This window comes from Trematosphaeria pertusa, assembly GCF_010094035.1.
Source record: "Trematosphaeria pertusa strain CBS 122368 unplaced genomic scaffold BU26scaffold_7, whole genome shotgun sequence".
Classification (NCBI taxonomy): domain Eukaryota; kingdom Fungi; phylum Ascomycota; class Dothideomycetes; order Pleosporales; family Trematosphaeriaceae; genus Trematosphaeria; species Trematosphaeria pertusa.
This window is the reverse complement of record NW_022987218.1, coordinates 884,607-909,254: the sequence shown is the minus strand read 5'-3', so window position 1 is coordinate 909,254 and position 24,648 is coordinate 884,607. Positions and strand designations below refer to the sequence as shown.

Here is a 24,648-nt window from a genome sequence, read left to right as displayed (position 1 = left end):
GCGCCTGCTGGAAAGGAAAACAGGAGGGAAGGAGTCGTGCAGTTAGTTGGTGGGGAAGGGGCGAGCGTGGGCGAGCGGTTTCTGTCGGATGGTGTTGTCTGCTTACCATGGGTACGGAAATTTAGAAGTACCTAGGTAGGCTGGAGAGGTAGGGGCCTTGCGTCACTGGACTGTATCTGCCAAGCCACAAGACTCCCAACTTGCAAGATGTGTCATTTCAAGCCTGCGCACATAGCCAAATCATTATAAGCTTAAGACGCCAGCTCTTGCATTTAGTAAAGAGTCCAGTTCCAGCATTAAGCTTACTGGGTAAAGTCTGCACTATTACCCCGCCCCATTCCACGTAACACGCTCATGTCCTAACTTCCTTGCTATCGCCCGTGGCTCCTCCCTGTCCCTCAAGAACTCCCGAAAAGCTGCCGTCCCCATAACACTATTAGACTTCTCAAGTCTGAAAAGCATATCCCTCATTTCATCAACCCACTTCTTGCATTCCGGACATAAGGTGCTCTTCCCACTACTAACAATCACTCTCTCTGTCAACGGCGTACATTGGTACATTTCCCACTCGTGGTCCGACATGCCCCAGACGAGTCCTCCCGTAGCGGAGAAACTCGATGTCGACGATCGCGGTATGCTTTCCGTAGGATTGGACGCACTACGGGTAGAGGTAGTCGATGCTGTAGTGGGCGAGCGTTTCACGCTGTTGCTCATACTGCGGAAAGGCCTTTTAATCAAGGAGCCTTTGCTCGCAGGCTTCGGCGGAGGGCCCAGTGGAAAAGTAATGTGCTGTGGGATAGGCGGCGGGGAGCTGGGTCCGCGTTGTGCGGCGAGCCTTTGCCAGGCTGCATCGCAGGGTTGGAATTTATTGTGGCCGTAGCATTCGCCGATGTGGCCGCAGCCGGAGTGTTGCGTGTAGTTGTGCCAGCACATTTGATAGGATCTGTATTGCGAATACAGGGTCAGATGCCTAATGCGATGTCGTGCAGTGCTCAATATGCAGGGTCTTGTTTTGAGGATGCAAGGTGTTGGAACTCCAACTCTTAACGGCGATGTGCGCTTTTGTGGTGCAGCGTGAATGAGTCAACAACACATGACGCGAGCTTCTTCACGTGTCGTAGCTCTTTGAATGGGGTTTGAAGGTAAGGAGAGACTTTTTGCGATCACGTCGTTGCTTGTTTACGCGTACAGGAAGCGGTGAAGGATCTGCGCAAGGATTGAGTCGATCACGTGAGTTGGCTACCACGTGGCTAGCGTGAAAGTCTGCTTAGTGAGGATGCGGCCGAAGTGGGGTGAGTCGATTGCGAAGGGTAGAATGGTGCCTGCACGGGCTTCCAAGGTTCGTTCGTCGCTACCAGGATGGGTTGAGTAGGCAAAGAAGACCATGGGTCGGTGGATGTCGCAATGATTGGGCCGCAATGGGTACCACACAAGAGCGAGCCCAAAAAGGTTACTGAAACGATTCGGCGGATGCGTTTCGGCGGCTGATGTTCCAAGGTCGCAAGCCATTGCGGTGTGTACCTGTAATGGAAGAGGCCCCTTTGTAGATGAGTCGAAACCGAGTGGTATGCGAAGTATTTCGATGCCATATTGCACACGCCGGCAGGATAGAAAATGGAACCTAAAACTTTGGAGTTACTCCTTGGCTGAGGACATGTCTCTTAAGGGACTGATACGGTCAGGTAAGAGGGAGACAACCGGTGGGTGTCCACACCCGCGTTACCGAACGGGAGGCCCCAACATCCTAGCGGGCAAATCGCAACCCAACCCACGGCGACGCAAGTATTCCGTGGTTGGGGCCAGAGGTATCTTTTTTGAGGCAAGCGAGCCTCTGCCTGAATCCTTGTGGTTGCCCGTTTCTCCTTTCTCGTCCACTTTTCCTTCATTACCGATACCTCGCCTGTCATATCGCAACATAAAGCAATGCAGTCTTGGTCCCAGCTGTCGAACACCCTGCACGTTGAGCAGCCCTTAACATATGATCAGGCGATTCGCAAATCTTCCCCAAAACCAGCTCATACAAGGCCTAGAAGCCATTCGCGAGCTTTCAACTTCGCAAACCGAATACTCCGCTCCTGCCGAAGGCCGCGCACTGCACCTCCCAAGCAGGACAAGAACCGATCGTCCAGTCGGAGCGAGCAATCAAAAACTGAATCTTCAGTCTTCACACCGACTTTAAAGAGAGTAACAATACGGACTCCTCCACCATGGCGGTCCACGACACCGGCTGCAGTTGTAAGGCCAGCACTCGCCTCAGCTGAAGCGCGTATGCCAATCGGGCACTTTGTCTCGAACGGACCCCCATCTCCCGTTCTGGCGCCAAAGATAGTCGCGTATCCCGGCCTACAACAAGCGCCAAAGACAGAGCACCCAGTCGCGAACTATGTGAGGTCACTGAGTGAGCGATGTCATTCGTGCGGATTAGCGACGTGGCAGTGCGCAAATGCAACCAACCTCCACGGGACAGACTTCACGAGGATCCCAAATCTTGATGTCCACGTCGAAATGCGAGACCACGCTCGGCTTCACAGGTACTGGAAGAGAGGCGCTACGGCCGATCGCACGAATTGGGAGTTTGTGACCCTGTTCCTCATCCATCGTAACGGTTCATCGCAAAACCCGGTGGAGGTCCGAGTCGGATTTCCAGCGCATGCGGTACCGGTGATTTATATGTGCGAGGGGAAGAGGGCAGAGATCGCGTACCACTTCCGGGATCACGTCGATGTTATTCGGGTGGGGACGATGGCGACAACATATATGGTGAATGCAGCCGGAAATTTCATCATCGGCGCTCTCCTAGTTCGCTCTTGAGACCCTATTGGGGGCGGCAATCAGTTGCTTGATCATGGATTTCCTCTCCTACCACTGCATCCAGAACAGACTGCGTCTGATTGCGAAACCTGCACAGGAAACTAAGCAATCTATTGTCACTGGGATGTGTTATTTCGGAAGGACTCAGGGTGTTGCTGGGTATTTATATTCGTTCGCCGGGAGCACGCCGGCGACTACTAGGATACATGGAAAGGTTGAGAAGGAGCTCAGGGGCGAAATATATTTCAGGTGGCCTTCGGAACGACGACCCTTCGAATGCGCTGAGGAAAGTCGTTGGAGCCAACGAGGCCGGTTTTGCGAGTGACGTCGTCGACGAATCCGATCGGATCGTTATAGAAGGAGTGGTTTTCACCTTCAAAGATAGGGCAGTAGGAGCTGTATATGCTGAACACAGTGTTTGTTTTGATTGAGCATGCCCGCTAGGCTGTGTGTTGTGGAGAGCTTCGATGAAGAGCAGGTGCCGTATCGGACCCTTGTGGCTATCATGCGAAAGAGGCATAGTGCGTGGCACGAGCTTTGCCGTTCTAAAAATTTTAGCCTTCACCGTTCATCTGCAACCAACGCCTGCATTACGCCTCCCCGTCATCGTTGACACGAATTCGCTCAGTCTTGTTCGTCCATGTTGGTGCTCCAGCTATTCCTGTACTATGCGCTGCCCATCGGCACTCCATGGCGTGGGAACGACGACGTGCTGTGATTGCCACGTTACTACTGTTGATATTCCCACGAACGAAAGCATCGAGCGCACCGGTCACCTAATCGACTTCTGAATCGTATACGTGATCGGTTTTTGCAATTCTGCAAGCACACCTCGCCCCGCAGAGGCTCAAGGATGGTATGTAGCGCTCCGTTTACTCCATCGACTTCGGCTGTGACGATACAATCTTCAACCCATTGACATACACATGAAATACAAACGTGGAAACTGTCTGAGCACTCTCTATTGCTATCATTCCCAATACATCTGTAATTGTGGCTTCCGCTAATGAATCAAAGGGCAATTTCCGCATAATCCGCCGCGCCCTAGCAACGATCAGAGAAGCAGCCTAGAATTCCGCTTGCATTCTCATACACACCCCGAACCGGACCATTCGGGCGGGCCGGCTGCTGCGACGCTGAAGTGCTTGCTGCTAATATAGGACTAGCCGGGGTTGCCGGTGTGATGCTGTACCGTTCAGCTTCATTCTCAATGCTGCAGAACGAAGATTATCCCGGCGTACTGCTTGACGTCTCGAAGGGCTAGAGTCATATGTCAGTGCACAACCTCCTGGCTAGGTTCGTGGCAGACCCCTCCAGCTGCCAACCTATTATTTATTCGATCTGGGACCCGACGAGCCTCATCTGAGGGTACCCGATCTAGGTCCATTCAGGATGGTTCTGGACTAGCGTACGAGCTTCTTCCTTGGAGACCTCGGGAATGCCTCCACATTAGACTTATTTTCTGTGTCCCACTCAACCGGCTAGTCCTTACATAGAACCTTTTCCGTTAGACAAAATCCAGTCCAGATGCGGCTTATCCCCATGCGGCGCTTGCTATGCTCAGAACTCTTTACGTGGTCGGCCCTGGCGTGTAGTCGACCCGCTGTGTAGTTGGCCATGGTGGTGCTACTGGCGTAGGTAGCAGGGTTTGAGTTGCCCCACTTTCTATTTCCAATGCGGCATACAGGAAAACCATTCGGAGTTCTAACGAATACAAGGTGACACCTCCCTCGAGCATTAATCACGTGACCACCTTCTCGCTTCTTGGGTATATACTAGGTACCTTAAGCCACTATACTGCATCAATTACGTCTTCTTTTCCGAGGTACGGCTGGCTTGTAACGTGATTCTAAATACATCTGTCCTCGGACGATCCTTGGCGAGGAGCTTGAGGCACAGCCGATCTTCTAGGCAACACCGGAATGAAATGCGCTCAATACGCCTCGACTAGCAACCGTCTCGGTGTCTCCCGAATACGGTCGGTGAATCTCCCACAGCTCTCTCACATGCTTTCAGCCTCACTTCAATAATTATTTTATCCCGAGGCAGAGGTGGGGCTGCGTAGACGTCGCTCTTCACCGGCCACAAACATCAGGCGACTGCCGTCGACAAACACAGCCCTCAGTCAACAACATAAAGGCCACGAGACTCTTCGTAATATACCCAGCAGTTTGCCTTTGGTTCATTTCGTCACTTCTCCATGTCTTCTTCTAAAGGGCCGGTAGAGGACATCAAACCGACAGTAAGGTTCCCCCAGCAGCCTATCGATATCTTGCGGCCGCCATCAGGGTCCTCCTACGACGATGGTATTGATGACCCCCATTTTCCTCCCACATACTGGCCATCTGAAACAAATATACGCGACGAAGTGCAGCGGCTTGCGGAAAGGGCACGTCACGATGGCCAAGGACTTCCTATCGTCGACTACCCGCCAGAGCTCCAGTCATACGAATATCCGGAGGGCACAGCTGCAAGCATGAAGCGGCGACAACAGGTTGTGTCGACGTACTTCAACGCTATCAAGTCGAAGAACGACGAGTTCGTCGCCATGCTCATTGAGTCCGGCTTGGTCACAACGGAGACTACCGATAAGAATGGTCGGACGCCGCTTCTTGCTGCAGTTGAAGCAGGAAACGTGAGAACCGTGCAGCAGCTCATGGATTTTGATGCTCATGTCAACGCGTTTGGAGTCACAGCAGGTTTGCCAGTCCGGAGATATGGCAAGCCACCGGCCAAGACGTATCGGACGCCCCTGCAGCTTGCCGCGGAGAAGGGCAACCTCACCATCGTCAAGCTTCTCATGGAAACATACCACGCAGACGACTCGCTAATCGCGCCGGACGGCGAACTCGCGCTCCGACTCGCAGCTTCCAACGGTCATCGCGAGATCGTCAAGTATCTGCCCGTTCGGAGAGGTGGCGGCTTGCGCAGATGGAAGACGAAGCATAACAAAGCCATGCAACGCGTCAAGAGAGCGGGGAAGAACATCTATAAGTTCTTCAAGTTTTTCTTGTGGGATACGCCCAAGTTTTTCCTATGGTCCTTGCCGAAACACGCCATCTTTCTCCCTGTATCGCGTGGCGCCAAGTGGATGTACGAGCATCAGCATGAGATTCCTGGGATTATTGCAGGATGGCTGAAGAAGGTCTGGGAATGGATAAAGAAAGTGCCACGGGATGTGTGGGACTTTGCAAAGAAGGTGCCGAAGTTTGTATGGGACGTGGTTAAGAAGATCCCATCCATGGTGAAGGCATTCTTCAAGTTTGTCTGGGATGGTATCAAAAGCATTCCCAAAGCAGCAAGGTTGGTGTTTTTGTGGATATGGGGTGGCATCAAGAGCATCAGCACCACCATCGGCCACGTTTTCGCCCAATTATTCTCCTTCATTCATACAGCCCTCTCCGCCATCACATCCTTCTTCCGCAACCTCACGTGGACTGATGTGCTGAACGGCTTGCAAGCATTCCTCCGCGCAATCTTCATTGATGCGCCGAGGAAGATTTGGTCGTGGCTTCGCAAGTTCGAGGAGATGACTCTCAAAGTTTTCGAGAGCATCTTTGGAGTCCTGGGCTGCATCGTATGGTGGTTGCTGAGGGGGATTGTGGAGCTCTTTATCTATGTACCGAAGAAGGTGGGGTTGATTTTTGCGGGGATTGCGCAGAGCATGGGGAGTGGGTGTAAGGAGGTCTTGATTTGGATCAACCCGAAACGATTTTAGGGGGTTGCAAAGGGATCTATAGTTCCGGAATGGTGGCAGACTCTCTCCTCCATCCTTGTGCCACGTTTCGAGAGGAGAATATCCAGTGACTAACCTTCGGAGCTGTACTGTGTATGAGGCGCAATGAGCTATACTACTGTAAAGAAGGGTGCCTTGTCGTCGTTTTGCCTCTTCAAGGCAGACGAGAAATAGTGGGAAAAAAGCAAATTATTGTGGCTGTGGCCTTTCGATACGAGATAGGCTGAACTCTGGGGCAGGACAGGCGGCTCAAGACTAGACGTGCGCAGCCGTGCTGACTTCTACGTGACCCCCAACTTCAGCCGTGGCTGCCTCAGCCTTGGACGAGCTGAATCCATCCCTCCTCCACTACAAACCATAGTACCCGAAGGCAGCAGAGGTTGCAATGCGACTCATCGATACTTCCACTCTTACGCTCAAAGAATTTCCCACTTCGAACCAGCGCTATGCCATCCTTTCGCATACCTGGGGCGCCGATGGCGAAGAAGTTTCTTATCAGGACATGACGGCGCACGTCGTATCAGAGGCCACGAAGAAGAAGCCGGGCTGGAGGAAGATCGAAAAGACTTGCGAACTTGCTCGGACACATCACGGGTTGCAACTGGCATGGATCGATACTTGCTGCATCGACAAAAGAAGTAGCGCGGAGCTGAGCGAAGCCATCAACTCCATGTTCCGATGGTATCAGGAAGCAGAGACCTGCTTCGCTTTTCTCTCCGATGTGACGTGGGACCCTTTGAATAGCTTGCACCAGTCGAGATGGTTTACGCGAGGGTGGACTCTCCAAGAACTCATCGCGCCGAAAAATGTTGCGTTCTTCAACAGCGACTGGACACTCTTTGGTACGAAAGCGAGCCTCACCAGCGAACTTGCTTTTAAGACCGGCATCCCCCGTGGAATCCTTCTTCACGAAATCACTCTGGATGATGTTCCGGTCGCTGCGCGCATGTCCTGGGCATCGATGAGAGAGACCACGCGAGAGGAGGACTTGGCGTACTGCCTCCTTGGGCTATTCGACATTCATATGCCCATGCTGTATGGAGAAGGGCGGAAGGCCTTTCTGCGGTTACAGGAAGAAATTATGCGACGGACGGCCGATATGTCAATCTTCTTGTGGACGGACCCAGACTCAAGTCGAACATACTCTGGGCTTCTTGCGGAAACGCCAGCTCATTTTCGGTACATGCAAACCGTCGTTCAAGACCCGCTCTTCAATTCGCGAGACTTCTCTCTCACTAATCGAGGAATACGGATCGAAGTACCCTTGGCCCTGGAACCAAATAATGGGCTCAGCATACTACCCCTTAACCATGGATTCCCGGGCGTGAAATCTGTGGGGATCTACGTTCGGAAAGTTGGTGCTGACCTATTTGTGCGCGTCCATCCCGCGCAGCACGTTCCTATGGAGAATCTCATCTGCTTCGACGAAGTATTCCAGGTGGCGAAGACTCTCACTCCCGCACAATCGGACGCCATTCATCGCAATGTTCTCAGAATTACCATGGAGTCTCCTGAGTGCGGACTGCTTTATGTTGAGCCGAAAGGGTGTTGGAGTTCGACGAATAATCTGCTCTACGCTGGATACACCGGGTCATTCATAGGTTACCTGGAATTCGGGAAGGAGGGCGAACAGCCATTGACAGTACTTTGCTGCTTCAAAGATGGCACCTGGTATTGTGGCGTAGTTCCAAGACGCGTGAGGTCTGGAGGAAGCGTCAAATTCCACCGGTATGAAGGAGAAAATCTTGGATCGTTGAAAAAGGAAGCTTGGAGTTCAGAATTTGTCTTGTGCTATCATACTCCAGATGGACTTCAAAATGTTGTCATTTCGGTTGGATTCAATCCCAGCGCATCGCTGAGGCCGAAACACAGCGCAGAACTGATTTTAGACCATAGGTGGCTTGCACCATGGGAAGAGCAACAGCGGCGCTAACCGAATGGACATCTTACGTTTACCAACACCTGGAAAGGTGACGATACACATAGTAGATAAATAAAGGGCGGGAGATGGCGGTGGCCCTCTGGCATCTCTTAAGACTTTGCCTACGAAAGGCTCCTAGGAGTAGCTTTTCGTAGGTGAGATATGCCGAAGTACCACGACCCACGTATCCCTACCACAAATGGCACCAAATTTCTACGCTAGACCTCAGTTGCATCGTAGTAAGTATAGTTAAGAGCGCTGCATCGCATACTATCGGTCACTGCTCGAGCTTTATGCGGGTTTTACCCCATTCATAGTAGCCTCATTTCCCCCGTGCGCAGTCCCGCCATCCATCAAGCCCAAAGCCTTGCTTCTCAAATTCAAGACCACATTCAGATGTTTGGCATTGAGGGGTTGCTTCTTCTTCGCGGCCAAGATGCGCGCAGTCTTGATAGCACTCTTGATCTGCCGACCATTAAAGGCCCACTTGGCCAGGTCATCAATTGCAGCTTCGTCGATATCCATGTCCTTGGAATCGAAGTTGCGAAGGAAGTTCTTCCACACTTGCTTGCGATCCGCTTCAGTGAGGCTGTTGTACGTCAGGGTGATGTCGATGCGCGACTCGAAGGCAGTGTCGATGCTGCGCATACGGTTTGTGGTGAGGATCATAATGCCGCAATAATACTCAAGAAGGCGGAGGAACACTACGCTAGGTCAGAGTTTGATATAAGGAGAGTACAAAGGGCGGCCTACCTGACACCAGCTCATTCCGCTGGAGATTGTTGGCAGTCCGCGCCTCCATGAACACATCTGCTTCGTCAATAAGCAATACCGCTTGCCAGTGCGAGCACAGCTTCAGCGCGACATCGAGGCAGCGCTCCACAGAGCTTGCAGAGATACCTAAGTCACCCGCGCCAACCTTGTAGAGTGGGCGACGAAGATGCTCCGCGACTGGGCGTAGGATTAGCCAAGGTGCTGCGCAGCAGCGAAGAGAGTACGTACCGGACTCTGCTGTAAGAGTCTTGCCGACACCGGGAGGCCCAGTGAGTAGCATTATCATACCCTGGCCCTTGCCACTGATGAAGTCATCAAATGGCTTGCTGTTCTTGAACTCTTCTCGATCTACGAGGGCGAGGAGCAAGTCCTTCTCCTCTGAGTCAAGCACCAGGCTGTCAAAAGCGCGCTCGCTCCAGGGGATCTCGTGGAATTTCGTCAAGTCCAGATTATCTATCGTAAGAGAGTATTAGTTTGGCACTGCTACAGTGGTACTATGATGCTCTTACCCCACTTCTTGCTCTCGATGTTGAAACACTTGACCGTCGGGACGCACAGCAGACATTGCCCATCAGTGAGAGGCGTCAGGTCAATCTCCATCGGAGCGTCGACGTCGCCATCGTAACTAGATGAATACCGGTTCATGGACTGAGCCCAGGTAAGGCGGCCAATCTCGCTCAGCTTCGCGAAGCGGGGAAACGAGTTCCCGCTGAACTTGTGATAGGCGCGGGCATCGATAACTGTGCGCTCGTTGACTCTTTCCTCGTGCTCGTCAGTATACGCCATGAAGAACTGTCCACGAAGCTTCTCGAAGACTCGGCCACGTGAAATGAGGGCTGTCTCAATAGCTTCCTTATCGGGATGAGCTCGCAGAGGAGACACGGAGAGTGCGGTCAAGGCTCGAAGTCCACGATATTCCCAAACCCTCCAAGTCTGTGATAGGAGCCCGCACCGTCTCCCATCCCAGTCTACAACATCCACATAAGCATCGAAGAACCTCCTTCCGTCACATGTACAGCCGAAAGAGCCCCGACGGAAGACAGAAGCTGAGCGGAATCCATTGCAGACACGAATGGCGAAGTCCCCAGGATCGAAAGCCAGATCAAGGTTGTTGAACGCGACATGTCCGGTTCCCTCTACCTCCTCCCAGCGAGTGAAGGTGTCGTCGAGACGCGGAAGAAGCATGTTACGGAGAAGATTGAGATAGTGCCAAGTATCTTCGTCCGACTCGTGCTCAATGTACTGTGTGAATTCGGTCCAGCGGTGGAAGAAGGGAAGATACGGCGGTTGGAAGATCTTCAACTCGTATTGGGTCAGGTTTGGATACCCCTCGAGGATCTTCTCCAAGGCGGTGTGGACCTTGGAGTTATTTATCTGGACATATGAAGTGGACCAGTCGCTGTCGGAGTCCTTCCGCTTGTTGAAGCTGATGATTGCGTAAGTCTCCCGCTCTTTCTTGGTCTTCCATGCTGGCGTCGATTGACCATCGAGCGGTTTCTCATCCACCCAGTGATACTCGCCGAGCTTGCCCTCGACCGGCGTGTAGTATACCTACGGTGGTATTATGATTAACAGATACCCGTCACCAGGTTCTAGGGTTGGCTTACGTCCTTGATTTCGCATCTTACTCCTTTCTCAACGGCATCGGGGAGCTCAACCTCCCCGTTTGGAGCATTTTCGTCCACATTGTCAGATGGGGACTCCCGATACCTGCGCCGGGTGGGGTGTGTCATCTGTCTACGTTAGGCGCTTGAATCTTGTAATCGCAAGGTAGGGCAGCTGACCCTGGTAGGGTGTCTTTTAAAAAGAAGGTAGAACGGCTTCAAGGCGGATGTGATGCGGTCCAAAGCCAAGTGAGATTAGAAAAAGAAGAGTCGAGGTCGCCATCGGCTTGATATTTATCTGAATTAGGGGGAGCTCAAGGCAGCAATGTGGTACAGTCACACTCAATTCCGCAGATAAGGAACACGTGATGTCGCTATCAAAGCAGTTGAGGCACAGCCGGAAGGATCGCAGTGAGGGCCTCCTCTTTCCTGCTGGCCAATAAGTGCGCAAGGGCCGAGATAGTAGTCCAACGAGACATCAAGACCCAGCCGTCGCCTAACCACCGTCTGTCTCGTTAGAGTTTTGCTGCAGGAATGGGCTTTTATGGGCCAATAGCCAGCATGGAAGCCTCGTTGTACCAGAGGATGCTGTGCAAGAGGCATAACCGATGGTGGCACGGAGACACAGTTTTGACTGCGAGGAGGCCTGTTCCGACAGTCCACTTGCTCAGGGCTTCTATCGGAGAATAATAGCTCCTTGCGATCCCGTTGCTCCAAAGATTAGGCTGCAGCAGCGGGGTGCAAGTGGAAAAAGCAGCCTGCGGCAATTAGTTGCTACCTTCACCATATCAGTTGATGTGCGATATGGAACTGAGAGTACAAATGCGGCCAGATGCAAGGCGGGCCGCGCTGTCAACGCCGTAGGCTGTAGACTGTTGAGTGGGATTGCGGATGATGGCTTCGCTGTTGACGTCCGGTGAGGGCCCCGGTTCGGGCGCGGGCCACAGCGCTAGTCTCATTCTAGTTGGGCTGGTTTCATCCCCCGCCTTCCCGTCTCCTTAAACCCTTTCCGCCCCGGTTGGCTCTTCATCAACCCAGAATACGCAAGCGATAGATATGAATACCTACAAGAAAGACTCAACCTCTTTTGCTCGGTACGTGAGCGAATCAGAACCTCGCCTCATACCTATCATCCTGGATGCCTATGAGTGTTTGCCTAGATAGAAACCGGAGCGCCTGGGTACTCCCTAGGCCTATTGGAATGGGGAGAGACCTAGGACGCCTTTTCTCGTAATCTCAACTCCCAAGAAGTACACTCCACTTCAGACTTCTTCGCACGCGAGAACACCGCCGCAAAGTCTTCCCGTCCTACAGCCTTCCACAAAGGCTGTTCTCCGAGTGCGGAACTTTTGCAATATGTCGCTCGACCTGGTCTCCCCCTCTAAGGATACCTGGCTTAGTGACCGGCTCCGGGGGCAAGATACTAACCGCAGACTCCCACTTCGTAGGCTTAGCTTGTGCGAACGCGAGCACTCAGATCTACCGGATTTGGAACTGCATCATTCTCGGCCGCGACCATCGCCTTCAGATGGACACCGGAGTTGTATAGCGCAGACGCTTGATTACCATTCACCGATCAGGCTGGATGAAGCCGAATCGTGAATGGGTATCCGTAAGTTGGTCACACTGGGCTGATACTGCCCAGTAGCCGCTCCCCATGTCGGCAAAACTATGTTACGGAATTAGTTGGTGTTGTAATATCGGTGAAAGTTGCTCAGTGTATGTCACGTGCTAATGTGGCTTAGCAGTGGCGCTCTTTACAGCACGAGCCCCCATGCTCCTCCTCAAACCTCGGCCATCAGGCAGCCAGTCACAAGCGCCCTTCCCAACCAGAGTGCGCCCTTTCTATATAACGAGTCGCACGTATGAATGTAACTCGCTACTTGTTACCGACTGCGGGCTTCTATAAGCTTCCCCAGGGTGCTCGTGAGTCAGCGCACCTACTCTTCGACCAGTCATACACCCTAGGAGGACGAGTCATAACTAGTATATATAATCATCGCTCCCACCTCTACCCACCGAATCTCAACCAAATGACTTCCGCAACTATGATCTCCAACTTGGAGGCGCCGATACCTTCGCTCACGCCGGCCACCCAATGGGCTCAGAAAATCCGGAACCAACTTCTGCTGGTTGCTCCTTATGACGACTACCCCGAGGACAAGCACCTTCCGTCATCCATCACGGTAGACGAGACCATCATGGAGGCGCCGCGTCGGCGGGCAGCTGACCCAGTGGCAGCTGCACTGGCAAATCAGATCGCGCAGCTGCTCTACCCGTCACCAGACAACTCTCTTGGTTCGCTCATCAAGTACGAGAAAGATATCGTCAAGCTCCGTCGATTGGTCATTAGGCAGCGGAAACGTGCCATCGAGGATGCAACCCAGCGCAAAGAGCTGATGAACTGGGGCAAGCGCATCCTCAAGCAAGGTCCGTGGGACCCCGTTGCCGACCCCGTGTCACTTGACGGCGCTCCGAGCTTGCCTATGCCAGTCAAGATCGCAGAACATGAGACTTTGCTACCCTTCTTCGAGCACCTTGCTCTTGGCGGTACCGAGGAGAAAGCTTCTACAGCGCGGTCCGTGGAGGACGCTGTCGAGATCGAGGAGCCCTTCTATGGCATCAAGTCACTGGAGTTCGAGAAGGGCGTCATTTACTCTGACCACCGCATGGACCTCTGCAAAATGGTGCTCGGTCCTCCCAATATCGGCGACCTCATCGAGAGCTTGAAGACGAATACCTTTATTACGCACTTCCTGCTCGGCAATAATATTATCGGGCCCTATGGTGCTAAACGCATTGCCGAATTCGTCAAGGAGTTCCCGAACCGCATGGATACCTGGTATCTTGCTGGAAATTGCATTGACACTGCTAGCTTCAAGCTCCTGGTCGACGGGTGGGTGCAATCCACTTCGGTCACAAATATCTGGCTGAAGCGGAATCCCTTGATGCCAGCTGCAGCAGACCACCTGTTCCGGCTGATCACCCAGACGACCAACCTTCGGACCCTGGACCTCGACCAGACCGAGCTTGGTGACACTGGGGTTGCCGAACTCTTCGACAAACTCGCACAACATGTGCCTGCCAAGCCTGTGTCTCTTCGGCATATCTACTTGAATGCTGTCGGCATCGGTGTCAAGGCTGCAACCGCGATCGGCGCGTATCTGGCTTCGCCTTATTGCACGCTAGATGCCCTGTATGCTACTAACAATCCGATGGGCAGTGCTGGTGTGACCGCTCTTGCAGCTGGGCTGAAGAAGAATAAGACTTTGTCCCGACTTACGCTCGCTTCCGTCGGTCTGACCGACGAAGGCGCCATCGCCCTTTGCGAGGCTCTCTACGACCACCCGAATGTAGCTACACTAGATATGGGTCAACATTTTGCAACCCAAGACCTCGGCTCTAGGTAAGCCTCTCTCTATACGACTGCTTGCAAGAGACCAGCCGCTGACTCGTTTGTAGGTACAACTGGATCACCGGCCGCTCCGCCTTCGCCGTCCACAACCTGGTCGCGTCCTCCGCACGCCTCTCGTACCTCAACCTCGGCCAGTGCGCTATGTCGAACTCCGGCCTCAATGAGATCCTCCCCGCCGTAACTGACTCCGGCACCCTCCTATTCTACAACGCGAAAACCATCTGGCCGCAGGAGAAGGCACCGGCGGCGGTGAAAGCTGGCCAAGAGCACGTGCACCTCCTCCAGAACGTGAACGCTACCCTCACGGCGAACGTCAAGCGCGTCTACGGCGAGGATATGAGCTATAAAGTCTTCATGGAGGAGGAGAAGCGCTGGTTGGTGAACGACAAGACCGACACTCGCAAGATCGACTCAGTGTATCGGAATCGCGATGCTGGGCTTGCTCGTCGGGGCCTTATGAAGTTGAATAAGTGGTGGGATGAGGACGATGATACCCTTGAGGAGGTCATGAAGGGCGCTGTTGGGCCTGTCTGCACGCGTAAAGCAAAGGTGGAAGGCGCGGTTGGCCCGGTCTGCACCAAGCGCCAGTCTCATGCCGAGCTTTGAGCGTGATGGTTGACACTGGAACACGGTGAGGATGAGGGGCCTTCCTTGATATGAGAATAATGCTGGGTGAGGGATGGGCTTAGACATGAGGATGAGTTGACTATTGCCCCCTTTGGCATAAATGGTATGGTTGGATAGTGGCGTGTCATTTTAGATGGCTCACTAGCCTGACATGGCGAGCGGGTTCATGGCTTGACACGACGGCAACTCTACTCGTAATTCTAGCCTCAATAAAAAATCTTCACTCGCATGATGGAGCGCCGTTCAGAGAGCAATGTATGAAAATTTAACGAGGTATTCGGTGCTAACATGTCGAGTAGGTCATGCTCCCGCTAAGTATGTATGGTGAGGTACTCTTGATACTCTTTCTTTTTTTTTATCATACCCGATAAGACATACTCGCAATAATTGTATAACATGAGAAACCAGCAGCACCATTTGGTAAATTTTGATCATCCCCGAAACCTGCATCCCAGCAAACCAGAAGCCACGAAAAATCTTAGAAAACAGCCGCCAGACTCGGATCATTCTCCATCCATCGTCAGATCAGAACCTCTAAGCGCAGTCACAGCAGCAATCCCCTCACTCATCCATCCATCCATCCATCAATCAATCTATCGTGTTCAACAACACCACGAACCAGTCACGGTATCGTACAACACCGACACCCCTCTACTCACCACCAGCATCCTGGCCATACGTTGCCACATTGACCACCTCGCCATCCCTGATACCGAGTCCAAGTCCATGCATGACGTATTTCTGGAAGTCGCCCGAGTGAGCAAAGGTGCGCGTCATCTCGTTGGCCATGCCGTTCATCTGGACCAGGTAGTTCTGGACAGCGTACTCAACACCATCGAAGAACACCTGCTCCGCGGTCTTGGTGGTGTCGATGACGGGGACGGAGAGGAAGCCGGCGTACTTGGATCGCTTGGGCGGGGTCGTCGGGGCGGCGGCGGTGTTGTCGTCGCCAGAGCGCTTGCGCTTGTTGTTGGTGGGAGAGATCGGGGACGAGGGCTCGACGGCGCGCTGCTTGCCTTTGGCTTTGCTGCTGAGAGCTGGCTGAGTGGTGGCCTGTTGAGTGGTGGCTGGCTGCCTGGTAGCTGGGGCTGCAGCCGGGATCGAGCGCTTGATGATGTGTGAGGTCTTCGCCGCGCTCTTCTTGGCGGCGGGCTTGCTGGCGGGCTTGCTGGTGCGCATGCTCTCGAGAATCGACGCGGCTTCGACGCCGGGGCTCTGGAAGACGGCTTGGCTCTGCTGAGCAGCAGCAGCCTCGCTGGGGCCGGGAGTAGTGTGCGCATTGCCTGCATTCTCGGGGGTGTATTCCTCGATCATATTCTTCCTGCGGTGGTCTCTAACGAACTTGACGAGCTTGGCATGGAGGTCGAAGCGTTTGTGAACTTTCTGGATCTGGTAGTCGACATCGTGCTTCATCTGGCCAGGGGAGACATATTCGCCGCTGTCCATGACCGCTTTAGTGTCGTCAATGGCTTCTTGGATGACGGCCTGGAGAGCTTTGACGCGCTCTTGGTCCTTCTCGTCTGGGTATGTCTCGGCTACCTTCTCATACTGGATCATGAGCTTGTTGATAAGTCGCTCATGGGTCAGCTTGGTAGAGGTCTGACCAGCCGGAGTGGTCTGGACGACAGGAGGCTGAACAGCGACGGTGGGCTGAACGACCGGAGTGGCCTGGACGGCAGAAGAATCCTGGGCGGCTACGTTAGGTGGAGAAACCGGAGTGGCCTGAGCAGCGGGAGTAGCAGACACCATGTCGGAAACGTGAGAGCTCATGTTCGTCGGGTGATAGGTAAGGTTTCGAAACGTGGAAAGGCGAAATGTGAGTAGACAAAGGGCGAGGATTTGAACTGAGCGATTCTTTGAGGGTTGGGAGAGTCGGGAGCAAAGATTAGGGAAGCTCGAAGCGTGAATTAAGCGCGTACCGGACGACGCTTAGGATGCGAAAGAGCTGAGAAGGGTGTACGAGGGAGAGTGTGTAGAAGAAAGGAAGGCGCTGAAGAAGCTGGAGGATAGCAAGACGGGCAGAAGGATTTCTGAAGATGAGGAGTTAGAGAAGAAAGGAAGTTTGGAGAAGTGGAAGAGAGCGAGCTGGGTCCGTGGAAGTGTACGAAGCGGCCCCACTTAATGCGCCGTCTATTGTGCGAGAGAGAACAATACCGACAGCTGGCGAAGTGAGGCCGAGGCTTGACAACAATACGTTGAATAACGAGGTGTGGGCGGGCTCCTGCAGGGTGGTAGGTGCGTTGGGGGTTGCGTCGAAGTGAAAGTGAGCGCCTCTCACCTGGACGTGCTCGGCCGGCAAACGCGCACAATCACAAGCCGGGATTATATTGCGTGGAATATTTTGTAGCACTTGAAGTGCTGTGTGGGATGCACCGCAAATGCCGTACTGCCAGCAGTACCTAGGGATGGTAGCGACGTCAAGAAGGGTACTGGAGTATCACGTGAAAATACCGCGGAGTTCGGGACCGCATGCATGAAAACGAGTGTGGCTTTGGGCTTACATTGCCATAGCTAGATGTCAACTTCTAGCCAGCCCTTAATGATCTCGAGCTCTTGACGCCGAAGCAGCGTGGTACTCTCTCGATCCCTCTCATCCGACCTGAACAGATCCTCCCGATGCGCCATATCGATAGCGTACAAAACGCGACTTGTGGCGCCATTCGCAGTGAGAGGCAGCGCCGATGGCTCCATAGCTCCATTAGGATCATACTCTCCTTTGCTGAAAATGATGTGGGTCGAGTTCTGCAGCTCGGCTGGCGAAAGGTGATACCGCGACTCGATCTGTGCCTTGGTGAGAGTGGGAGTTCCATACTTGAATTCGCAGGCAATATTTTGCGTGGTGCCGTTGGCAGCTCGCTCAGGGAATATCGTAAGGTTCGAGATGTATCCAGTCGAACGCATTGGGTCGTAGGTGCCTGGTGCGCCCAATGAGCAAGCATCTTCGCATGAGATTATGAATTCAAGCATTCTTTGGAACTTACAAGAGATGTAAGAAAAGTACTCATAGTTAATTGCCGGGACAGCTACGTTCTTGAAGAAGTCTGCCCAATGTTCGAGGTCCAAACATTCCGCACCTAGTGGGCCATACCACATCCAGTTTACTTTTGCTAGCAGCTCGATCGGATCCGTTTGGTTGACCGCAAAGTTAAGCGTCTCAGACAAGGGCAGTGCGATCGGGGTGCGGCCGGGGCTGGCGTACGGATAGTTGAACTCGGGTGCCAAGATAAAAACTTGCAGCAACAAGTCTCTCAGACCCGTGATCTGGGTTGCGTTGCCCGGAATAAACGGGGTGCACAGACGAAAATCTTCTTGCAGGGAAGTGGTGTCATCTGTATGTTGTTAGAGATAGACCGAGAAGAAGCGAAGGACGGGGTCCGCAGCACTTGAAACTAGTCGCTCGCCGAGGTGCAAGAAAGCGTTACTGATGTTCTTGGACGCTACAACTGAGTGGTCTAGATATATTTGATTTATCTGAAGAGATTTAGTCGGCCCTTGCGATGATAGGTTTGGCCTATAGTTCGACATGAAGCTTACCCAATTCCACCAGTTATAAGAAGTCGGGTCTGAGATGTCTCCGAAGCCAGTTACGGGGCCCGCAGCATTCAGCGCGATATCGAATGTGTCTGGATAATTCATTCGAAAAGCAGTAACGAGGAAGCCACCATATGATCCTGCCAAAGTGAGTAACAAAATGAGATGCTAGTTCCAGACATTCCCACCGCTTGCAGCGACTGCTTTGCTCTTCGCTGCCCAGGTAAAATTCTTCTGCATCTGGCTAACGAACTCCACGGCATCGGCCATTACGTTGTCGAGCGTTAGGAATTTTAGATTCTCATTTGTTGCCGAAGCATTCCCAAAGGGCTTGGAGTGCCCAAAATAGCGGTGTTCAAGGTTAACCACCATACCACCGAGCTCCTGAGCCCACTCATAGAGTATGGTGGCGTTCTTCCAAGGGGCGCTTGTGAGCTTCTTTATTGGATTTCAGGGCGTGACATATACGTACCGCGCAATCCAAGGTATCTGTCTCTTCTCCTTGGAAGAACAAAATGGGTCTCCCTGGCTTGAAGTACTCCGTTATCATTGAATATCGTTGTTGGAAGGACCCATTGTGTTTCCCGAAATGGTCGATGTGTTGAGTAATGTAGCAGTAGCTGCATGCGTCTTCTGCAAAAGTGAGTCGCACCAGAGCAATGAAGATAGAAAATATTGCAGGCAGCAGCCTTATGGGAGAACCCATGACGACCAGGGAGAATCTTTGAGTGTAGATAATTATGCTGGAAATGCGGACCGTGGAACGGTCAGACTATGTGCTTCGAGAATTCGTCTGCTTCCTTTTGTCTCTCTAAAACTAGACTTTAATTCCATGTGCCGTAGTGGAGGATCGTCATATACCGACTTGACCACACTCGCATGATGTTCACGCCGGGAGCACATCTTCCGAATGAGGAAATTTCCTCGCTCTATCCACTGTAAGCACGATACAAAAAGTGGTCGAATGATGCGAATTTCGCCCTGCGCGCACAGGGCCGGAAGAAAGACCCAATGAGGTGCCTGCAGGGAGAAGAGGAGAAGAAGAGAGGACGGGTAGCGTCAGGTGAACGGCTGGGAACCTTGGAAGGCGAAGGCCTGATGACGTCACCATACCGAACATCATCACCAGTGGCATAACCGAGCAACACTCTGCGCAAAGGTTGACATGTTAATCCGAATCGAATAGCCGTGCCGCAAGGCGACATACCTACCCAGGCTGCAGCTTGCCAATTTACCCTTTGCCGCGCCAATCTCCCAATCTCAGCCTCGCGCTTTAGTGCCTTCTTTCGTTCAGCCCCGCCGTCCTCCGCTACATGGCAACACGCAGCGAATCCAAAGCGGGCAAAGCCATCGCCGCTCGCCCTACCACCTACTGTGTGACTTGGTATGTGCTCCAGCTGGTGGCGTTCCGGGTGAATGGGCGCGATATACGCCGCTTGCTGTGCCGCATTCACTCTGTCTTGGACGCCCTAGCTGAATACTGGCCATCGCTGATCTGGCTGAAGCCTGTGTTGAGAACGAGTGAGAGCACCGTCACAACGCCAACCGAATGCGAAAGGCCCAGGAAGTTGCCAAGCTCATTTCGGTACCTGGAAACACTATTTGAATAGCTACAAGGACTATTATCGAAGGAGGGCCCTGCCGAAAAGCGGTGTGCATTTAGGACATAGCCCGTGGTCCTATGTGCGATGCTAAAATGCCTCCGAATACGGTGCTTGCCCCATTCACGCTGTTATTAGAAGTTCAACTCAGCAGGCGCCTCCGCTGACTCTCCGGCAGCCCCAACCTTCACAGCGTCAATGAAAGGAGGATACACACTCTTCCCCTCTTCCACATTCACGATCTTTCCATCCTCGACATACATCTCCTCCCACCCGGCGCTGATAGTACCCTTCGATCCATCCGTCGTCATCTCATCCTCAGCCACGAGCGCTTGAAAATCTGGATCCATCACAATCTTCAGCATGTCGTCCGTGGAGCGCACCCAGACGCTAATAGTGATGTCGTGGTCGTCTATCTTCCACCCAGGCCTGACGGCCCAGGGAAGTTTCTCTTGGAGGAGTTGGCGACACGCCGTGGGAGTATGATACTGGTGATTGGTCAGAAGTTACATCGTGCCATGGGAGGGGATCAACATACTTGAGTTACGTTCAGCGCTCCATGGCGAGCTTGAATGAGCGCAGCTTTGGGCGCGTGGTGCTTGCTAGCGTATTCGTGGAATTCTTCTTCGGAAACACCTGGTTTCAGGTAGCGCATCGAAGATAGCTTGAGCACTACTTCTTTCTGAGGAGCCATATCAAGAAGTAAATCAAAGTATTTGAAAGGTATCACGTTGATGGAGCAGGCAGGGCGCTCCCTGAGTTGAATAAGACCTCACCCGGACGAATTCGAGCGGCGATTGAAATAGTCGTGCCTCAATTGTACTTAGCCATCGGAATTCTTGTGCGGATTTCTTCTATGATTGGCTTGATACGGGTCCGGTGAGAACTGTGCCACATTTAATTGGGGCATTACGGTTAAAATTGGCGAGGTAGCTGCAAACACCGGACCCCATCCCGATAGCTTTGGAATTTTCTTCCCGCAAGTATTCGCCATGAGTGTGCAAAGCACCTTCAAATGCTCCTGCCTTATTCAAATGAGGCGCGGATCCTGGAACCCAAAGAGCCTTCAAGTCGTATCATCGATACTTCGCCAGTCAGATCACATGCGTTTTTAGATTGCATCGAAACGCTTCGTCGTGGGCATATACTCTCGCACTGGAGCACCCTTGGACTATTGGACATCTAAGGGCCATCAAAGCCCTTCGTTCGAAAAGATAAATCGTTCTAAGTGGCAACGGCTAGGGGAACACAGGCTGTGCTTCCACACTTCCGGATCTTGAAGGGAACAGAGGACCCGACCTCTTACATTCCTCCTGTAATGGCGGTAAGAACATTCATCACAGCTCGTATGCAGCTCGAGAGAGATTATCAAATCAATGTACGAGTATAATCCTTGTCGTCCTTCACGTGTGCCACCATGCCAAGAATCCAGCCTCGTGGTGGCTGCATAGTCTGGGGCTGTGCTAGGCTGAGAATCTTCATCTTGACACCGATGGATTCTCCTCCATCCCACCTCACAACCACCTACGATATCAGTTTTCATCGAACTTAAAACAGATCCCATCATGGCCGGGGCTCGGGAACCGGATTTCGGCTCTTTTTCGTCACCCTCACGAACGGCGGAGCCAGACGCCGGACTCGTCAGCCTTGTCCGCAGTCCCCGGGAGAGTGATTCTAAAGCCGCGGATAATCTGTCCGAGACCGTTACCGAGGCGAACTACTTCTCACTGGACACTGAGAGAGTGTTAGAGATAGCGAAAGAGTTTGGTATAGATGATTGCTGGTTCCGAGTGCCAGGTGTTCTGGTATTTGACGCTGAACGGTTCATATGGCGTGTGGAAGACCTAATCCAATATTGCGAGCACTTGCGGCTTGGGAACGCTCCCGAGACTCTAGCAAGATTGGAGACCGAGTTTCGCCGGTTGCGGGACGGCTTTGGCGCTATTCAACGAGGTCCCTTAACAACTAGAACGGGGGAGAAGAAGAGAAAAAGGGTATGGAGCCGTCTGAGGTCGCTAGAGGAGGCATTTGGCGCGGTTAAGAAACGACTGCGGCGTGTTGAGCGATTCGGTCCCCTTTGCGACCAATGTCAGTCGATTTTCAATACTGATTACCTTACCAAGGACCCATGGCACGAACTGACACTTGCCCTCAATGCCGATGAGAACCCTTGCTCATTGTGCCGTCAGCTAAGGGCGTGGTCCATTGTATGGCATATAGGAAAGCCAAACCAGACAGCGTTATGCATTGGGTATCGGATACGCCGGAACCCATACGTTACGAGAAGACCCCACTACATACTGGAATTTGAGGCAGTGGATACGCAGGGTTGCGATCATCAACTCAGACTTAGCATCGTTGCGCTGCAAGGTAAGTTCATCCACCACGCACTAGACTTCGCGTGGCTTACCCGCTTAGATCAGACTGTGTGCGCTGACGAGGTAGATACCGCTGTCAATATTCCGCTTACAACCTGGCTTCCGCCTCAGACATTTTCCAGGCGGAGCTTACAGCAGGCCGACGAATGGCTGCGCGTATGTCGCAAGGAGCACGCAACATGTCGAGCTCTCGATGCTAAACCAATGATCACCCCGACGCGTCTCCTCTTTCTTGAGCAAACAGCGACCGGATTCAAAATTAGACTCCGTGAGACACACAAGCTGGAGATAAAACCACAATACATCGCCCTTAGCCATTGCTGGGGAGGCGTGCTCACGGCACGCCTCACACAAGATAATTACAGTGGCTATCTTCAAGATATACCTCAAAAAGATCTTCCTCAAGTCTTCCTCGACACCTTCCATGTGGCTAGCCACTTTGGTATCAACTACGTCTGGATAGATTCACTGTGCATCGTCCAAGATTCGGTTGACGACTGGAAAAGTGAATCGGCCAAGATGGGGACTATATACAGACACTGCTTCTGCAACATTGCGGCTACCGGATTCCGCAATGGTGAAAATGGCCTCTTCGTGCGCCAGCAACCTGATCTTCTTCAACCCTTTGGTATTGAGCTGGACGAAGCGATTCCAATCAACGAGCACCACGCATCTTCCTCGGGGCACGATGGAACCATACGCGCTGGTCAATATCTCCTGGTTGACTTCGTCACATGGGAGGCCGGTGTCGATTGGGCACCACTTAACTCTCGGGGCTGGGTTGTACAAGAGAGACTTCTCTCGGCGCGTACTCTCCATTTTGGAGAACAGCAGTTATTTTGGGAATGTCATGAGCTACAGGCTTGCGAAGTCTGGCCGAATGGGTTTCCGAAGGAAGTCGATTTTGAAACGAACAAGGTGGATGAATCGCATCATGAATTAGTTGATGATCGGCAATTTCCCGAAGGGGTATTCCTTAAGATGGGTGACCAAAATGGAGAGCATCAATGCGATGGTGGTATCTCCATCGATGATGACAGCGATATGGACACGACTCTATCCGACGGCCACCTGGACCTCAAACCGTACCATGCAAGCCCCGAGGTCGAGAGGGTGTTTATTGCGGGGGAGATGGAGAGGATAACAGAAAGAAAGGATAGGAAGACGCGAGAGCTGACATTCAGGGGCGATGAGTGCATCTGGGGCATGCCATATCGGCATGGCTTCTGGACCTTCGTTGTATTCAGCTTCTCTGGATGCAACCTGACGTTCCCAGGCGATAAGTTGATCGCAATCTCCGGTCTTGCGCGCCTCATTGGCCCTGCTATGCACGGCAAATATCACGCTGGCATGTGGGAGGATAATCTGGTCCATCAGCTTGCATGGCAAGTTAGTACAAAGTATCTAACCACACGCCCGCTAATACGCCCTGGGCCGTCGTGGTCTTGGGCATCCGTCGATGGACATGTGGGAATGCCATACTGGGATGCCAATCCAACGATGCATCATACGATTATACTTGCCCACGTTCTACACGTCTCGTCAGATCCGGTTGATGGAGATTGCTATGGCTTTGTGCATGGCGGCCGCCTACGGATTCTGGCGTCTCTTGGAGTATTTCAGATCTCTAGGCCATATACAACAAATGAAGAGATGGAGGAGGGTGAAGACGCAATTTCTATCTTCTGGGATAGTAATGAAGAAGCGCGAAGGTATGGGGAGACTAAAGACCGGCGACTCGAGATGTCTCATAGACATAAGACGCCGAATACTGTCGTACAGAAGCTGGACGCATATGGTTCTTCGGGCCAGCACGGCGCGAGAGACCTGTTCTTCATGGCTATTCACATGATGGGATTCTCCCTGGAACTTTCCCATGACATCGATCTGGGAGGTCTACTCCTCCTTCCAACTGGAGAAAAGAGAGGGGAGTTCCGGAGGATAGGATCCTTTGATGCGTACGAAGACCGGTTCGGTGGCACACCAATCATTCAGATGTTCAAGCGCCTCAAAACATCCACCACTTTGCTTGATGACGCATATTTCATTGAGTACGATGGCGCGGGCCAATACGTGATTGAAATTGTGTAGGCGGAGTGAATAATTGTGGGGGAAGCTAGGTGCGGGAACCTCTACCGTAGCGGGAGAGACCCCTGGGCCAGGTGGATTCCTGCTTGAGCGTGTTACCGCTGTGCGAGAGTGGCCGAGATCTGTTTGTTTTCTTGGAGGTAGTAATGCAGAATCTTATAT

The 24,648-nt window shown here is 52.7% G+C and overlaps 10 protein-coding genes across 10 annotated transcripts; 5 read left to right on the top strand and 5 right to left on the bottom strand.

Moving 5' to 3' along the window:
- Positions 1-210: 210 nt before the first annotated feature.
- On the bottom strand, positions 211-1,250 carry BU26DRAFT_309303 (uncharacterized protein). Its single transcript, XM_033821896.1, has one exon. The coding sequence runs from the start codon at positions 931-933 to the stop codon at positions 325-327; it is 609 nt and encodes a 202-aa protein (XP_033683974.1). The 5' UTR covers positions 934-1,250; the 3' UTR covers positions 211-324.
- On the top strand, positions 1,251-2,893 carry BU26DRAFT_309304 (uncharacterized protein). The gene is made up of 2 exons (XM_033821897.1): positions 1,251-1,819; positions 1,987-2,893. Exons 1-2 carry the CDS (start codon positions 1,568-1,570, stop codon positions 2,809-2,811), a joined length of 1,077 nt encoding a protein of 358 aa, XP_033683973.1. The 5' UTR covers positions 1,251-1,567; the 3' UTR covers positions 2,812-2,893.
- Positions 2,894-5,287: 2,394 nt separating this feature from the next.
- BU26DRAFT_484106 (ankyrin) lies at positions 5,288-6,529 on the top strand (the record flags this gene model as incomplete). Its single annotated transcript, XM_033825841.1, has 1 exon — positions 5,288-6,529. One exon carries the CDS (start codon positions 5,288-5,290, stop codon positions 6,527-6,529), a length of 1,242 nt encoding a protein of 413 aa, XP_033683972.1.
- Positions 6,530-6,932: 403 nt separating this feature from the next.
- Positions 6,933-8,443, top strand: BU26DRAFT_530981 (HET-domain-containing protein; the record flags this gene model as incomplete). Its single annotated transcript, XM_033830992.1, has 2 exons — positions 6,933-7,742; positions 8,396-8,443. The coding sequence occupies 2 exons, from the start codon at positions 6,933-6,935 to the stop codon at positions 8,441-8,443; spliced, it is 858 nt and encodes a 285-aa protein (XP_033683971.1).
- On the bottom strand, positions 8,377-11,091 carry BU26DRAFT_456754 (P-loop containing nucleoside triphosphate hydrolase protein). The gene is made up of 6 exons (XM_033824923.1): positions 11,027-11,091; positions 10,850-10,975; positions 9,752-10,793; positions 9,471-9,695; positions 9,222-9,419; positions 8,377-9,172 (listed from the first exon to the last, which is right to left on the bottom strand). The coding sequence occupies exons 2-6, from the start codon at positions 10,973-10,975 to the stop codon at positions 8,760-8,762; spliced, it is 2,004 nt and encodes a 667-aa protein (XP_033683970.1). The 5' UTR covers positions 11,027-11,091; the 3' UTR covers positions 8,377-8,759.
- Positions 11,092-13,047: 1,956 nt separating this feature from the next.
- Positions 13,048-14,867, top strand: BU26DRAFT_427748 (RNI-like protein; the record flags this gene model as incomplete). Its single annotated transcript, XM_033823748.1, has 2 exons — positions 13,048-14,252; positions 14,309-14,867. 2 exons carry the CDS (start codon positions 13,048-13,050, stop codon positions 14,865-14,867), a joined length of 1,764 nt encoding a protein of 587 aa, XP_033683969.1.
- Positions 14,868-15,474: 607 nt separating this feature from the next.
- BU26DRAFT_604902 (uncharacterized protein) lies at positions 15,475-16,658 on the bottom strand (the record flags this gene model as incomplete). The annotated part of the gene is made up of 1 exon (XM_033835552.1): positions 15,475-16,658. The coding sequence occupies one exon, from the start codon at positions 16,656-16,658 to the stop codon at positions 15,540-15,542; it is 1,119 nt and encodes a 372-aa protein (XP_033683968.1). The 3' UTR covers positions 15,475-15,539.
- A 741-nt stretch (positions 16,659-17,399) lies between these two features.
- On the bottom strand, positions 17,400-19,462 carry BU26DRAFT_604901 (uncharacterized protein; the record flags this gene model as incomplete). Its single annotated transcript, XM_033835551.1, has 6 exons — positions 18,892-19,462; positions 18,608-18,833; positions 18,423-18,559; positions 18,272-18,359; positions 17,870-18,217; positions 17,400-17,803 (listed from the first exon to the last, which is right to left on the bottom strand). The coding sequence occupies exons 1-6, from the start codon at positions 19,123-19,125 to the stop codon at positions 17,400-17,402; spliced, it is 1,437 nt and encodes a 478-aa protein (XP_033683967.1). The 5' UTR covers positions 19,126-19,462.
- Positions 19,463-19,952: 490 nt separating this feature from the next.
- BU26DRAFT_540414 (uncharacterized protein) lies at positions 19,953-20,773 on the bottom strand (the record flags this gene model as incomplete). Its single annotated transcript, XM_033831550.1, has 3 exons — positions 20,559-20,773; positions 20,238-20,508; positions 19,953-20,008 (listed from the first exon to the last, which is right to left on the bottom strand). Exons 1-3 carry the CDS (start codon positions 20,712-20,714, stop codon positions 19,953-19,955), a joined length of 483 nt encoding a protein of 160 aa, XP_033683966.1. The 5' UTR covers positions 20,715-20,773.
- A 750-nt stretch (positions 20,774-21,523) lies between these two features.
- Positions 21,524-24,637, top strand: BU26DRAFT_519131 (HET-domain-containing protein). The gene is made up of 2 exons (XM_033828982.1): positions 21,524-22,390; positions 22,439-24,637. Exons 1-2 carry the CDS (start codon positions 21,586-21,588, stop codon positions 24,487-24,489), a joined length of 2,856 nt encoding a protein of 951 aa, XP_033683965.1. The 5' UTR covers positions 21,524-21,585; the 3' UTR covers positions 24,490-24,637.
- The last annotated feature ends 11 nt before the right edge of the window (positions 24,638-24,648 follow it).